The sequence below is a fragment of the Anabrus simplex genome, chromosome 2 (assembly GCF_040414725.1).
Source record: "Anabrus simplex isolate iqAnaSimp1 chromosome 2, ASM4041472v1, whole genome shotgun sequence".
Taxonomy (NCBI): Eukaryota; Metazoa; Arthropoda; class Insecta; order Orthoptera; family Tettigoniidae; genus Anabrus; species Anabrus simplex.
In genome coordinates, this window is record NC_090266.1 from 536,001,227 (window position 1) to 536,019,176 (window position 17,950).

General features: G+C 40.5%; 1 protein-coding gene across 1 annotated transcript in view; it reads right to left on the bottom strand.

The window, feature by feature from the left end:
• Positions 1–1,486: 1,486 nt before the first annotated feature.
• Positions 1,487–17,950, bottom strand: part of LOC136862918 (gamma-secretase subunit Aph-1) — a 174,124-nt gene continuing 157,660 nt past the window's right edge. Inside the window, exon 5 of the mRNA XM_067139198.2 lies at positions 1,487–1,797. Coding sequence (XP_066995299.1) covers positions 1,751–1,797 — 47 coding nt within the window. The 3' untranslated portion in view covers positions 1,487–1,750. The remainder of the gene's footprint in view (positions 1,798–17,950) is intronic.

Genomic DNA, 17,950 nt, shown 5'->3' on the forward strand with positions numbered 1-17,950 from the left:
ATTTTGTTCAAAACAACGTTACAAGCATCCACGTATTGAAGATCTCATTATGAACTTCATCTGATATGTCAATCGCCTAATGATACTAACTCGAAAGGGAACAACAAGGAAAACGGAATCATACTTACCTGCCATTTCCTTTCACGACGTCATTGTATGAAATAATTCTTATGGACCGGCTGTACAGCTGGGTTCTACAATTAAAATTTTGGGATTGAATCCCAGCCAAGTCGGCAGACGTTTAAGAGAGCTTAAATATGACACTAGATATACCGACACATTCTGGTTATTTCGTGTTACTGTATTATTATGTATTGAGTTACTTACATTTTATTCATGAATTTACTTCCTGTGTGTCTGAATGAGACAAGGTTCGAAACAATTTCTTACGGTGACTGGCTTATAGGCAGGACAGATCCATTGCCAATTTATACAGGTATAGCCCCACGTTAAGCCCAGAAGGAGTGACTAGTAACTTTTATATGCAGATGTCCTACATTCAGAATGAAATGTAAGATTCACGACCACCTACACCTTCATCTACACAGACATCTTCACGAGAATAATGTATCAACACAGGACCCTTCCTCGCGACTGAAATCATACACAATAACATGCCAACAACAGAACTGCAACGCGACCTATGTCAGGTAGGAATATCTGACTCAGGTATAAAGAACACAAAAATGCAATAAAATACAACAAACATTTGTTTTTGGGATCACGTGAATGCCGATAATGATGAAGATGATTGCTGTTTAAAGGGGCCTAACATCTAGGTCATCCGTCCATAAGAATGTTAATGAGTACGCATCGCGAACCTCAAAATGGACCGAATAATTCCTCTTTATGGCTTTTGTGAAGTTAAACGAGATGAAAAATAAGTCACTGAACGTCAACGAAGCCACAGAAATGCCACTGTATGTAAAAACCTGGAAATGATTACACGTACCTGAAGGATTCCCCGTTTTTCTTACGTTTACAATTTCAAAATCTCACTACTTACGCAGGAAGAGCAATGACCATATCCTTTTCTAGGTAGGGCTTCTACAACCCACGTCCCTATTACTAAATCCATCCTTATGGGGGTTATTCATGGGATACAACACTGTAAATTGGTAGGACAATGCATTTAGGCAACAAGTGATGTAGAATTGAGAACCCAGTCATCGTAACCACTTTTAAGTTGAAAGTTATATCACTTGGAAGCACAGGGAATACATAAATAAAAGCAATCCGAAACGCCCTAACACACAAGAAAGCGCAAGCCATCGGTTCTATCAGTTCATTAAATCTAGCTGTCCTTTCATATTATTATTATTATCATTATTAACTTTGCCATCGTCTTCATTTTCACAAAAGCCATAAAAAGGAAGTTAAGGACACACCGCATCGAGATTCGAACCAGCAATTGTGAGAGTAGAAGGCCAGCGCATAACGAACGATTCTACACAGACAGTTTTTAGGAAATAAAAAATGAAACGAATATAAGAAAATGTATATTAAATTCACTTCTTACACCACTAATTCTCAATTGAAAGAGTTTCCAAGAGCTATTAATGACATGCATTATAATAAGCATGAAAGCCACTCCTAATTACTGAACAGAGAATAAGACAACAAAACAATTCAGACGTCAGAAATAAGCAAACGCAACAAAACTACAATCAAATACAATGCAGAGAAAGAAGAAACTTAGAGACTTCAAAGTACAGATTTATGAACAGCTTCAGTTTCATAGGCCGTGACACTAACGAATCTCTTCATATACATCCAGCCGTGAAGGATTCACATTCACTGGAACGAGAAGAAAGGTGCGATAAAAAATTAAAATATTAAAACAAAAATGCATCAACTTATGAGGAAGAAAAACTTTGATTAACTTAACTAAAAGGGATAGGAAACATACATTGAAAGTTGACAGTATAGCATTGAAAGAGGCACTAACATATGAGACACGTATATGCAATTCAATAAAATGAAAACAAAAATCCTACTTTCTGGGTTTGTGCACTCAGGAAACAGATGAGATGTAACAACCAGTCCCGTGCTTGTTAAATACGTGCTGAAGTTTATAAAGGTTTTTACACTCACGTGCTGTTACTAAAGTACGCAATTCTCCCGTTTACCAATAGTATTTTTAAATTGGTTATATGAGTTTAATCATCACCTTCACCGGGCGAGTTGGCCGTGCGCGTAGAGGCGCGCGGCTGTGAGCTTGCATCCGGGAGATAGTAGGTTCGAATCCCACTATCGGCAGCCCTGAAAATGGTTTTCCGTGGTTTCCCATTTTCACACCAGGCAAATGCTGGGGCTGCACCTTAATTAAGGCCACGGCCGCTTCCTTCCAACTCCTAGGCCTTTCCTATCCCATAGTCGCCATAAGACCTATATGTGTCGGTGCGACGTAAAGCCCCTAGCAAAAAAAAAAAAATCATCACCTTCAAAACAATTTTATCCTCAAGAATCAGAAATGCAGCAAACAATGTTAAATTGCTGTTCTCTAGGAACTCCTTGGTATTAGTTTCAAGATTTGATTAAAAAGAGATATTTCCGTAACTCTTAGAATATTCGGACATATATATGTTACAAATACGTATAAAACCACAACTAATCAAAAGGTACATTAATGATATCGCAAAGTTAAACAGCGAATTGCATTTCAAATTTAATTTGTTTTATGAATTACAGAGGAGATACTTTTTCCAATTAGAGAGGAGAACGGTTTATTCTCTCGTCAGTAATATGATTTCAGATGTAATAGCCTTCTCTAATCACTGAACAATGCCTGAGAGTATTCATTTTAATTGTAATGTTTATGTATAATATTTATGAATTTGCATTTTTTATTTGTTTACTCACTTCGAAATCTATCTTCCTGGCATCCAACATTCATTTAATTTTTTGTATGGTTATATATATGGTAGATGTTATGGCGTAAGCCGACGAAATGAACATTCCATGCGGCATAAATGCAGAGGCGAAGCTATAGTACGCGCACCTTTAGCGATACATGGACACCCTTTCTTTCTTTCTTTCTTTCTTTCTTGAGGAGATTGGTTGGGATTGAATGCTCTGTTTCCCAGTCACAAGCCGTTCTTAATATTGCACTTAATTCACTTTTAGGTTATACACGCGTCACTAGTAGTCTTTAGAAACATAAAATACTTGATAGCATGTAACAGAAGGAAACGCTATATGACCAACAAAAAAAGGGGATGTGGAGAACGCCCTTGCAACTTATAGAAGTGTCACTTCCATACATGGACACCCTAGTGCTGGATCGGTCGACCTCGGGCATCTTCGAGATTCGTAGGCAACCTTTGAAACACAAACTAGGAATCGCTTATGTATCGCTGTGCGACACCCGCCGTACACTTTACGTACTAGTACTGTTGTTGTTTACACAGCAAAGCCAAACTATAGAATTCATACTAGGAACAAGATTCTCATCGAGAAATGTTATATAATGTGTATACGACACAGTTGTTGGCTTAAGATAATAAAGGTTTAGAAAATTCATATCGATCGATCATATTACCAGTTCAGTTCAGATTTCATTTCCATTCAGTTGACAGTATTACCGGAACCGGGAGAGCTCCCTCCTTACTCCTCAACCCTTTACAAAAAAAATATCGCTAAAAGGTGCGCAGACTATAGTTATAACCGACTAGGGAGTCTGAGGCTTAGGCTAGGTTTACACTAGCAAGTTATTGCAGCGATTTACTTGCGCGGAGCAACTTGATGCGCCAATTTCAAGTCTAAATTCCCTAGCAAGCTAACTTACGGCGGTTAACAATTCTTGGGCAACACGCTTGCAGCCAGTCACGTGTTAGCAGTGTGGAGGACACGTCATGAGCCTCTGCCAGTTACTTGCACGGACAGAATCCGTTCCTATTTTGTGCAAGTGGAAGGCTTAGGTGGCCATATTTCACACATTTATTTCTCTGTATACGAGATGTCTCCAACTTTTGTGTCAAATTGAAACAGGTGATAGTGGGTTCCACAACCGATTATATTGAAATAGGGAACCAATGGCCGGAAATGCATATATATTGTTATGGACATTCACAGCGTACAACCACATAACAACATAGCTCATAGTAATTGTTCAAAAGTGAAGACCGCCAGTCTCAATGCATGCATGGCAACAGCGCTTGAAGTCGCACTCTCTCGAAGATCCATGGTGTCTGTTGTACCAAGAGACAGGCAGCTTGGACCCTAGCAAGCAGATCATCATCCGTTTCTACGGGGTTTCATACACCAGTGACATACATAAATAAATAAGATAAATGCGTCCACTTTTAATCCATGACCACTAACGACGAGTTTTCTATTCGTGGCACGAGCAAGAACTAATGCCGCCATTCTTTTTGCTACCAGTGTCTTAGACCAGGCTGCGAGTTATTGAAGTGGAACTCGATCGGCTACGCTCCTTAAATCACTTTGTTTACATGCTTGATATGCGAGATCATGATCTTTATAAGCTCTGTCAAGATCGCCGGTATCCAAATCGCAACGTACCAGTCGTTTATCCAGTTTGGTGGCAGATTGAGTTCAAAGGGAAGTCGATCGATAACTTGATCACTTAACCCACTATTACGTTCCTTTTTAATACGATTAGGTTTTTCCATTTTCTCCCTTCGATGCTGCTGGTAGCTTCCTCGCCATGGTACAGCAGCTCGCATAAGTATTCATCTGCGCACGGCTTGTGAGGACAATAACCTTTAGCACCAGTACCATAAAGAAGTTAATTGTAAACAAACAGCAGTATGTTTTATTTGCCATCTGAACATCTGAGAACATAATGGATAGCACTCTAAGCAATGGCATTTGAAACAAATATAAAACAATCGCACTGCTTGCAAAAAATTCACGTTGCAAAAGTATTCGTCCATAATAAGAACTCAAGGAATGTACGGTCACTTCCTACGTATCAGAAGCGCGTCGAACGTCCGTTGGAAGTAATCGTGGCTTGAAGGCATATCGGCCTGGATGGCACCAGTTTTCCTGTCACTTCCGGGCCTATTTTGTACCATTTTTCCATTAAGTATCGCTTCAGAGCTTCCTTATTTGTAAGATGCTGATTGCTCAGTTTACATTTTAATTCCGACCACGAATGCTCTATGGGGTTTAAGTCTGGGGACTGGGGTGGTGTCTGCAGCACATGAGGTGTATTGTAAAGCAGGCATTCCCAAACAACCCGAGCAGTATGCTCAGGGTCATTATCTTGCTGGAAGTAGTACCCACTAACAAGACCTAACTTTGCTATGCTGGGTGTTACGTATTGTTTTACTATATTAAAATTCAGCATCTTATCCATCGGTTCAGGTATTAAATGGCAGTTACCTACCCCAGCCACCGACTTACATCCCCCATACCATAATGGAACCTCCTCTATATTTTAAGGTTGGTTGTAGATTTTGACTTTGGAGCTCGACATTCTTCTTTCTCCATACACGGCGTTTTCCAGATCAAAGAAATAAACAGAATTTGCTTTCATCAGTAAACAACACATGTTTCCAAAATGCCCGGTGGCTTCCTAACGTACTCTTTGGCGAACGCCACCTCCTCTTACCGTTCACATCACTTATCCAGTGTTTTTTCCGGTTCGAATGCCCCTGCAAACCAGCTCTGGGTAACACGTCATATGGCGCCAGTGATGATGTTCTTCCTAGTGGAGGTTTGTACACCTGTTCGGAGCTTCCTTCGCTACCCAGTTCTTGTTCTGTTGAGTACAACTGCACTGGTCTTGTATCTCGGAATGATACTTGCGTCTGTAGTTCACGGTATTCCTGTTTTCTCAACAATTATTCTTTCAGAATCACCAATTTGGTGGAGCTGGATAATTCTTTCGCGTTCAACGACAGTTCGTTCCCTTATCTTACACATTGTACGCGCGGCATGCACTAGATGTTGATTCACCAATACTGTCCTTACCACTGATTGACTGAGTTTGGTGATGTGTCTGACTTCCTCAATGCTGTGATCGTTATACAAGACAGTGCACAAGGTGGACAAATACTTCTGCGTTGCCATTTCCTAGTACAACAGAATCAATTTAATATTACAGGCTGTTCGCCCAGATACACGTTCACAATGCCAGATTACATACAACAGAAAGAACCACTACAACCAACGAAACTGAACAATTATAAAACAGAACTAAAAACACACCAACTGAATCTACTCAGAGGCCCCTTACATGGGCGGATGACTAGTCCACATGTAAGGGCAAACCCTACACAGACATGCCAACTTTCAAAAGTGAAAAATCAGGAGAAATTTCGCAGCGAATCGCGACGTATTACGACACATCACTGATGGCAGAACATGTACAAATTCATTATAATTCAATACATTAACAATTCTATTTGCACATATATATATTTTCCATCATTTACATGTAAATACTAAATACTGGACATACCTGAACTGTAGGAACATGTGACTTCTCATCCTTCAACATTGTGATCACATTACGACTAATTGTTGTTCAACACACCAGTAGCTGATTTAGCCTTCTTCAGAAACTCGGAACTAAGTTTTTGCTCAAAGCACTTGCCTTGCTGAACTGATTTCAAGGTTAAAAGTTTCTCCAAGGTTTGTTCAGACAGCAAGGATCTGAACTGTGTTTTTGTCTTTGTGACTCTGCTAAAAATCCTTTCACATTCTGCACTGCTACGTGGAATTGATAAAATAGCAAGCATCACCTTAGTGGGCCTGTCATATTTAAGTACACCATCAGCTGATTTCATCTGACCTACCAATGCCCATTGAACATCAGTTCTTCCTTTTACCAGGTCTGTTTCTTCGACCTGAAAGTTACAGAACTGGGAGTGCAGAATATCAGTTTCTTTATCCAAATGTTCCGTTTCACTAGTCAAAATGTTCGGACACTTGTTTATGAAAAATCTAAGGCTAGAAAATGATGCCTTACATATAGCAGAAATATTTGCAACTTCTGCATTAATTAAAACTTCATCTTTAAATGGAAATTAGTGTACAATGTAGTCACACGATGAAGAGAAACACTTTCTAAAAGAATATGCACTTTTCCTCAGACTTCAGGGTGTTCACTAAAACAAACGCAGAGTTCCCTATCATCAGATCACAATCATCCTTTTAATTTGCTGGAGTATGATAATCTACATCAAGGAGAGAAGAGGATCTTTTAATAACGTCTGGTTTCACAAAACTTGCCATCACATTCTTCAATAGTTCCTCCAAAACTGACCCAATAAGTGGATGTGCGGCATACTTCACTGAAGAGCTACGTTTGGATTCTCAAAGATATCCATAAAACTTGAGAGAATAAGGCGAAAAGATTTATGTAAATTTGATGAAAGGAACAAGAAAAGTCGTTCTTCACGTGACAATGCATGGCTCTTAGTGTCATAAGTAGTTTCATTTTTTTAGTGAAACTGATGACTGTCTTTTCCTTTTAACTGAGGAGTGAGGTGAAATTTTATAACAATCCTTAACGTTTTCAGACAAACAAGACACATCTGCACTTAAACTGTGCTTAGGAATTTTGTAAGTCTTCAAAGTTCCCATCTGAGAATCCTTACTCACAATTTCGCTCCTGAATAAGGTAACCAAAGGGTCCCACTTAAGCAAAATCATATCTAAACACCTTCTTAGTGATAATCATCGAGTAGGCAAATACTTCAGAATTTTCCTAATCCCTGTGTTGTGTAAAGTCTGAAATTCTCTGAACTTTTCTTTCCTCTTTGCACACCTTTCCAGATAATGAAATATATCAATTATACTTTCATCTACATTTACGGGCAAGCATGCCGCACCCTTCTCGGCAGCAAGATTAATTAGGTGACAAGAGCAGCCTACGATGATTATGTTACTATTTTCCCGCTTCAAAGATCCTGCCACACCATTCTTTAATCCTACCAGTACTGGAGCATGATCATCCCCAAGAGCTAGGCAGTTTTTTAATGGAATGCAGAATTCCCGAAAAGTTGAGAGCAAAAGATTGGTAATGTTAGCTCCAGTAGCATCCCCTTCTAAATTGGGCACAGAGAGTAGACAACTCTGAATTTCATTGAGTTCAGGCCTAAAAAATGTTACAACAATGGGATATATCTTCAAGTCGCTTTTATTGCTACCATCAGTAGCAACAGAAAATGCAAATGTGATACAATTTTCGTCCTTTCTTCCATGCACATTTCTGTAATGATAGCCGCTGTTTTCGTTCTAGCACACCCATATCGTTTAGCGATTTCCGAATCAGGAAACATTTTGCGAAACAAAGGTAGCGCGTGATCGGCACAATTTACAGGCAGGTTATTTTCTACTATAAATGACGTAAATAACGCCTCGGCATTCGTCACAGGATTTACATCTTCGTTTTTACATGAAGAGTTCAGTTTCTGGTTTCTTTCTACACACTGAACACTCTCCTTATGATTTTTCGTTTGCATGTGCTTGAGTATATCGCATTTCCCGCCATGTGTAACTGCAAAATCAAACCTACATATAGTACAGAATGTGAACGTTGGTCCCTTTCTGGATTCACTCACACACGGAAACTCTTCCCTACAAGCACTTTTAAACACTGCATCATATTTCTTTTTTTTTTTGACATTTTGGCCAAAACAATTATTAAGGCACAACACGAGCACTTCTGCAGGTCTTGCCCCGGGTAGAAAGACTATGTTTCTGAGGTTAGGTTACTCCAAAGAGAATGTTACTCGCTTGCAAAGAGAATGACTGTATTATAGACCAAAGAGCAGCACATGACTGGCCACCGTGTCCCGTACTGCCATCTGGTATCATTATTAGAACTACTATCGACCAGCCATACTCAGCCATATATCGATAGAACGAGGAAATCCGCGGGAGTTTAAAATAATACGAAAATTACGGACATTGCTCTGAAAATCGGGAGATCGGACCCAGCGATCGGGAGATCGGGAGGAACGATGAAAAATCGGGAGTCTCCCGCTCAAATCGGGAAACTTGGCACGTCTGCCTACAAGCCTATAATCTAACAACTAACTTGCGGCCCCCACACGGGCGGCATACCAGTCTCCATGCAAGGCATCACGCCTAAACTAAATCTACTAAGCTGCCACTAACATGGGCGGATGACCAGTCCACATGTTAGGGCACCCCCTACATCTAAATTAGCCCTACAATCGTAAAATTAGCTTTTTGCTTCCTACACGGGCGAGAAACCAGTCCACATGCAGGGCGCCCTTCCTACCACTACTGTCTGGCCGTGTCATCCCCCCTGGTGAGAAAAGGAGCCGCCCTCCCGGTGATGACACGCCCGGCCCTACCCGTGGGGCCCAAAGGAAAGACCCCACCATCCCCTACTAGCCGACAGTGCATACTTCTCACCATTCCATTTGCGGGCGGCCACATGTGGTGGAAATCCATCTCCTCATGTGCCCCGCCTCCCTCACTCCTCTCTCGACATATGTCCCTGTCATTCTTTTCCAAACTCTCTGCATACATTTGGGATAGGCCCGTCCTATCCCGCCCTCTTACGGTTATATCCTAACTATTTATTTCTCTCCTCAGATCTTACAATAATTAAACTCATAGATCCGTACCTCTCTTACATAGTAACTCAAGCATTATATTGAATAAAATTAATGAAACGAGACAAAATTTAAGCTCCTATTTGGTGACCTTAGCAAAACGGTAACACTGTACAAGAAAAATAAATGCCTTCGGCAATATAAGACAATAAAATAAATAAAAAACACACAGGCACTCTGTGGGGTACTTGACCTACCCCCATCACTTGTGTCAGCAGACCTTTTCTATTCACTTCCTCCTCACACGTCACGCAACTGAGCAAACAGACGCTGTCCTTGAGCCATGTTTCCATATGCTTGACCTGTCTGCTTACTCTTCATCATGACTCCCTCTACTGATCCATCCTACTGTACACACATACCATTCCTTCAGTCTGCTCTGAGTTGTGCAATAATCTACTTTTAACATAAAAGACCCTAACCCACTTTCTCACTGTTTTAGAGCAACACTTAATTCCACACTCGTCATGACTTCTTTAACAATTTTTGAGACACTTGGCCCTTCTCTTCTTCCAGTTTGATCACACATCATTTTTACTGCACATAAGTATTTGTTTAAATTTCCAGTCCTGGTCCATTCATTCGCCACCCATTTTATGATTTTCTATTCGTCTCCCTGCTTAAGTAGAGCTTGCTCCCTAGGACTCATTAACTTATTTCTCTATTTAAAGCTATACATTCATTCTCCAAGTGAAGGTCATTTGGACACTTCACACAATAAGCACCATAACTTATCTGCACTTCTAGTCCATCCCTTATTTCTGTCCAGTCCCATAAACCACCATAACAAACCTCTTCTCTCGGATCTGTTTACGTTCGTAAGGTTTATTCTTGCAGCTTTCGTGACTCTATTGTAAAGGCTAAGAGAAACTTTCTCCCTACATTCTTCTATCAGGCGCTGCCTTTGGATGTCCTTTACCCTTCCTACTACCTCTCTGTCTGCTATTCCCCTTTCCATTCCAAATTATCTTCCAAATATACCCCATTCCGATCCTATCCAAGTACATTTTGATTTTTGTAAGCCAACACCCCGTATACATATGCTTTAACTGTTGATAACCTGCATGCAAAACCAAACCCCCTTCTCACCTCTTTAGTCTCATCCAATAGTTTAGTACCCTTTAACACAATCTGCTTCAATAAACTTCCTCCACATTAGAAACGCACCGACTTTAGCCATGCTCTGCGGTAATTGCATTATTCTTTTGCTAAATTTACATATAATCTGCTTTAACATGTCTTTTTATCCTTACTTCCACCCCCAGACAGTAGTCTGCCCAGCACCAACGTCTTTAACACCAATCTTTGCAAACTATAATTCATACCAAGAAATTTTGGTTCTAGGATGTTGACCACCGAAAGAGCTGCGACCACCTTCCATTTCGCCCTCTAAGTTTGGTCCTCCCAGCCTCCTCTCCTGTTTACAATTACTCCCAGATATTCCAGTTTGCTTACTTCTTCAATCTTCTCTCCCTGTGCTACCCACATCATTTCATTCCCCCTCTACTTATTCTTACTCACTACCATCACCTTCGATTTGTTTCCATTAATTTTCAGGGACCACTCCATTGCGAATTCCTCAACAATGTTGAGATTTTTCTTTAAGCCTCCCCGTTAGGGCTAGAAGGATCACATCACTGGCAAATATTAAACCTGGTATCTCCAATCCATCTACCGCCGGCACAGCCCAGTTACTTCCTCCGTGACCCCGTAGGATGTCGTTAATGAACAGAAGAAATAATATGGGTGAAAACTTACAGCCCTGCTTAAGCCCCACCTTACATTCTATTTGACTGCTGATCAGACTTTCCTCCAATATAATACGACAGTATACATTCTCATATAACGCTGGAATCGCTTTGATAATCTTCCTTGACACCCCACCTTCCCTAATTTTTCTATTAATGCACTTCTACTTACCGTGTCAAACGCTTTCTCAAAATCCATTACAGCTAAGTACACTTTACCCCGTTTCCTATCCAAGTATTTTTCAATAATCATCTTGACGGTCATTATACTGTCTATTGTTCTTCGTCCTCTCCTGAACCCCCTTGAAAAATTGGCAATATCAACTGTCTCTCTCCCCAGACATTAACCTGTCCGCCAATACTCCTGTGTACACCTTACTCAGCGAGTCCAATAGTGTTATTCCTCTATAGTTCTTTGGTAAGTTTCTGCTACCTTTCTTTTAGTAAATTGTGCATATTACCCACTCTTTTGGGTACTTCCCCCCTTCAAAAATCCTGCTTAAAATTTTAACTATACCCTCTATCATCTGTTCGTGTTTGCCCATTTCTTTCCAAAAAAACGTTAATACCATTACATCCTCCCGCTGACTTGCTCTTAAGATTAATCATCACTCTTTATCACTTCATCCCTTGAAATCTCTTTATCAAGTTCCTGAGTTTGTGCCTCTAAATTTCTCCCTAATGCCATTTCCCTTTCCCCTTGCTCCATTTATCTTCACCCCCTAACAGATCCCGGAAATAGTCAAGCCATTGGTCGTCAGCTATATTCGGTTTGCCAACCCTCTTCCCCCCCCCCCTATTTATTTTTACTTATTCTGTCCCATACCCTCTCCAATTGATTCATCTTGCACTCAATATTTATTAATTCGGCTTGCTCTTTCAGCCAGTTTTTCTTCCTCTTTGCAATTTGTACTATTTTCTTACGTTACAAAAATCATGCTTTCTTCATACCCTCCCGTCTTCCTAAATTCATTTAGCACCTCGAACACTAATTTTCTTTTCTTTACATTCTTTATTGTACCTACCCTCTTCATTCTTCTTCAGCCTCCTCGGGACTCTATTCGCCTGTGCTACCCTTTTAATTGGGTATCTCAGTATTACCTTCTCTTAAGGCCTCTTCCCATCCACACCCACTTAAATACAGCTCTTTTTCTAGAAAGGCATTTAGTTCCTGTTTTATCTTTTCCATCCATCTGTATTTAGTATAACTAATGCCTTTCTCAATATACCTCTTTACTCCCCCTCTATTTCTCTTACATCTTTCTATCATCACCCAAACTGGTGCGTGATGGGATTCCGTCCAGTCGCCAACCTCTATCCCTTTGATTTTCTCTAACATGTCTTCTGAACACAATACTAAATCTATCACACTCCCACCCTCTTCCGCAATGAATGTCAGTTTACCCTCTCACCCTTCCCACCATCCATTCAAAATATAAAGTACGCCAGCGGCACATAACTCCAACAGCTTCGATCCATGACCATCTTTATCCTCAATCCGCCTTCCTACCCTCATAATCTCGTCTTCTTTGCTGTAAACAGGGCACAGTTCTCCTATTCTAGCATTCCAGCCCCCAAATAACAACATTCCATGTTCATCAAATTTCCCTCTTATGATACCTGTTTCTAGTAATAATTCCTCATAAAAATTTTCGTTCGCGTAAGCAGAGTACTGGGAGTGACAATATGCAAAAGCCAGACAAGATCTTTTCCCTCCGTTGTACCTTCCCCTTACTAAGCCAACCCAGATTACTTCCTCAATCTGATTTTCAATGTCTTCTACTAGCTCACTAATCTCTTCTTTTATCAATAACGCTATTCCTCCTGGAACTCTCCCGTTTCCGCCCTTTTTCCTTCTGGATTTATACTTTACCTCATACCCTTTCCATTTTATCTCCTTACCGAATTCAAACCATGTTTCTAGGAGCGCCACAATGTCAAAATTTTCTAGTTTTTATAACTATTTCATTACCTAGCTTATTTAATAATCACTCAATATTTACAAACCGTATCTTCCAGTGTAGCTATGACTTACGCTCCCGTCCCTCTCCATTGCCGCCCCCATTTTTACTTCTCGTTATCACGGCCCTATCCTCTTCTATACCCAATCTTTCTTTTTTGTACATTGGAGCGCACCTTGTCCTCTTTCTCTTCCACAACTTTGCTTTTCATGCCCCATAGATTTTTTTGACTTAAACTTCTCCCATTATTCAGAGCGTCCCGCCCTCTTATTTCCTCACGTGCTCCTTATTCTTTGTTATGCACTTGCCTACTTACGTTTGAGTTTTCCGGTTCTTGTGAGTCATCTTCTATCAGCACTTGCTGACTCCCCACTTCTGCTGCTGCACTGTTCGTTGGACTGCCCGGTACACTGATCACTGGCGCGCGTTTCTTGCTTACTTCGTTGATCCGTGCTGCTTCCTCTGTTGCCTGTCTGTCGTCTTGACTTGATTCCACGATTTCTGCACGCTTTAGTTTGTCATCGATCATCTGCAATTTCTCCACCGGCCAACGTCTCAACCACTTACCGTTGGATTCCATCAACTGTTGGCCCCTGATATGTGCTCTAAGACCTTGCTGTCCTGCCCACCATATATGTCCCCGTAAAATGTTTTTATGCACTTACTGCCTTCACTCGCCATCTCTCTCCCCATACATAATTTTTCGCGTTGCACAATTTGTCTGCATTTCTCACTATGATTTCTGCCATCAAAGTTGATAGCAACTTCACTGTTATTGGCCTAATCCTCTTGCTTTTCCAACCCTTTCAACATCGTCAATATCCACGTCGCTAAAGTTAATCTTCATCTTATTCTGCATTATTTCGACCACCTTATATACGAGATCGATTTTAGCCTCTTTTACGTCTTCCTTCACTCCATATATGAATATGCACTTATCCTTTCCTGACAACAGTCCGCCCCTATTTTCTTCAATTTCTTCACCTCATCTTCCAGGTTTTTGACTTTCTCTTTCGGTTTTGCGATTTCTGCTTCATTACTTCCCGTCTTCGCTGTTACCTCTTCTGTTTTCTCCTGTATCCATCTCTCCATCTCTGCAAATTTCTTTGACTGGATCTGGAACATCTTTAGTTGGTCTGTAGTACAAAAAATCCTTCACCACATCGCGCATTGTTCCTTTAATAGCCTCCATATCGTCCCAGCTCATATTGCCGCTAGCATTTGGGCTGTGGTTAAGTTCCACGCCCCCAATAACTAACAACGTCGTAACCACCACAGACATCAGCACCATCTCTCCTATCTTCTATAAATCACTCTTGTACTCCCTTTTCTCAGTTGTTTTCACCTTCATACGCCATTGCCACCTCCCTATAGCTGCTCGGTATTGTTCCACACCAACCATTACTCTGCACACTCCACTCCCGTTGCTAGCTTGAGTTAGACTGCTAGCCCAACTGCACTTACTTTTTTATTTAAGAGTACTGACGTGCAAGAAGGTATATTCTGCTCATTATTGTAAGTATATATTGCATATCCACTGCGCATTTGTTTCTCAATGTACCTTAAGCTCTGTAACTCATTTTTGGTGTTCAATATATGAAAAGGACAGATGGACAAATACTTATGCGAGCGGCTGTATATGCTCCTTTTTAAAGTGGTTCTATTATACCAACGTATGTACAGTTCTGCTCGTAAGTAAAATCACAACATTACATAAAATTGAAGGCATCTTTTTTGTCCCCCCATTTATCACGAGTGCAGTTGAGTGGTTGTAAGTTTTCAAAGTCTTTTGAGCGGAAGACATCTTTAGTCTCCCTATATATCTTGAAAATTTGACAGTTGAGTAGGTGTAATTTATTTAAGTCTTTTGAACTATAGTATCTTCTTTTGGTCTCCTTATATAACACGTAAAATTTGACAGATGAATGGTTGTAATTTTTTGAAGTCTTATGAACTTCAGTATCCTTTTTAGTCCCCCTATACAGGCTGGTCGAAAACAACGTGAACCGTGTATATAAACGTGAAAGGTTTGATCATACTGATAAAAAATTTGAAAAAAATGATATATCTCGCGCCGTTATCATTTTATCAGTTGCTGAAGTTAGCCAATCCGATCGCTTCACAGGAGAATTCAAATGGGCTTTGCGAGGCGGTTTGTTAAATCTCCGCGTGGCCTAATACCATCTTGAGAGCTACGCCGAGAAATCAGCGTCAAACACAAGCACAACGTGGGGCTCAATCGATATCACGGTAGCGTACTTGTTATGGCACGATCCTGTCGCCTACCAGGCCCGTGTTCAAATCTCCCCCTGGCGAGAGCTTTTTCTTCGATTGATGGTCTCAAGCCGGCCTTTAGCCACGTGCAGATTTAGCAACACCACCTCGCAAAGCCCATCTGAATTCGCCCGCGAAGTGATCTGATCGGCTAACTTTAGCAGCTCATAAAATGACAACGGCCCAAGATATCGAGTTATTCTTTTCAAATTAGTGATCAGTATGATCAAGCCTCTTACCCTCATAAACTCCGTTCATGTTGTTTCCGACCACCCTATATAACACGTAAAATATGACAGCTTAGTGGTTGTAATATTTCAAATTCTTTTGAACTGGAGGCATCCCTTTGTCTCCCTATATATCACGAACGTAGTTGAAGATGCCTTCCTGTGACCATTCAAATGACAGTTCAAGCAGAGCTTGTATGACGACATATTCCGTGTGGCGAGTAGGCCTAATGTTTATACAGCTGGCTGTGAGTGGCGATAAACAAACCTGTTACTGCTCTGTTTCTAACAGTTACGAGCAGATGGACCACTCAAAAACATAAACAGAAGAAGATAAATTCAATAAGAATAGGAGGCCGATTTCTAACGGCACTGTGTGTTGGGCAGCCCTCAGAAATCCATTTAAAGTATGGTTTGGAACCCACATATCTTCAGAATCTATGGTTCACCGAATTATCACCGAAATACCTTGGCCATTTAACCAGTAATTTACTTGGGATAGGGTGGTCACTTCTCTCTCTTGGCCTCGTTGTGCTGGTGAATTCTTGTTTCATACTATAAAGCCGTATTCAAATTCGTGGCTGAACTGGGAATCGAACGGTCCACAATTAGCGATGAATGCCTATCGACTGCCGCGACGGTCATTTTTTATTAAAATAATGATCTGGGAACCATTCTAAAAGAAAGTGTGAAGCTTAATCTACAACTTCGCCGCTGGAAGTTTTACCAGATGGCGATAACCTGTGTGTAATTAGCATTCTGAAGTACGTTTGCAGAATACTCTTTTTAATTGCTGATTATCATTATTGTTTACAAGCCATGGAGTGCGAACTACAAGGTATAAAAATATGACTTTTGTTTCTGAATATTCGGAGAAGCGTTGCATTTCATACTAACCACATGCAGAATTCCAAATACGAAAATCTTGTCCAAGCGCACTTAATTTTTTAATGAGAAATTTACAAGCGTCGGGGCGAGGAGCCGTGTTACTTCCGAAGTCGCACGTGCACGCTATTGGCGCAACAAAAAATCAACATGTTTGACAGAAGCCTCTGGAGTGATACTAATATAATAACATGCATTGTATGTAAGCTTTGGTAAAGCATTTTTTTCTGATTATATTAGACATGTTTGCAAAATTAATAACTGGTTTGACAGAAGGCAGTTTGGGTTTAGGAAAGGTTATTCCACTAAAGCTCAGCTTGTAGGATTTCAGCAAGATATACCGTAGCAGATATCCCAGATTCAGGAGTCCAAATGGACTGTATTGCGATTGACCTATCTAAGGCATTTGATAGGGTAGATCATGGAAGACTACTGGCAAAATGAGTGCAATCGGACTAGACAAAAGAGTGACTGAATGGGTGGCTATATTTTTAGAAAATAGAACTCAGAGAATTAGAGTAGGCGAAGCTTTATCTGACCCTGTAATAATTAAGAGGGGAATTCCTCAAGGCAGTATTATTGGACCTTTATGTTTTCTTATGTATATCAATGATATGTGTAAAGAAGTGGAATCAGAGATAAGGCTGTTTGCAGATGATGTTATTCTGTACAGAGTAATAAATAAGTTACAAGATTGTGAGCGGCTGCAGGGTGACCTCGATAGTGTTGTGCGATGGACGGTGGGCAATGGTATGATGAAAAACAGGGTTAAAAGTCAGGTTGTGAGTTTCACAAATAGGAAGAGTCCTCTCAATTTTAATTACTGCGTTGATGGGGTGAAAGTTCCTTTTGGGGATCATTGTAAGTACCTAGGTGTTAAAATAAGAAAAGACCTTCATTGGGGTAATCACATAAATATGATTGTTAATAAAGGGTGCAGATCTCTGCACATGGTTATGAGGGTATTTAAGGGTTGTAGTAAGGATGTAAAGGAGGGGGCATATAAGTCTCTGGTAAGACCCAAACTAGAGTATGGTTCCAGTGTATGGGACCCTTATCAGGATTACTTGATTCAAGAACTGGAAAAAATCCAAAGAAAAGCAGCTCAATTTGTTCTGGGTGACTTCCAACAAAAGAGTAGTGTTACAAAAATGTTGCAAAGTTTGGGCTGGGAAGATTTGGGAGCAAGGAGACGAGCTGCTCGATGAAGTGGTATGTATGCTTACAATATTGTGATTTTTTATTCCACCACAAATGGTTTTATGTTGTTAGATCATAATGCTACAACACTA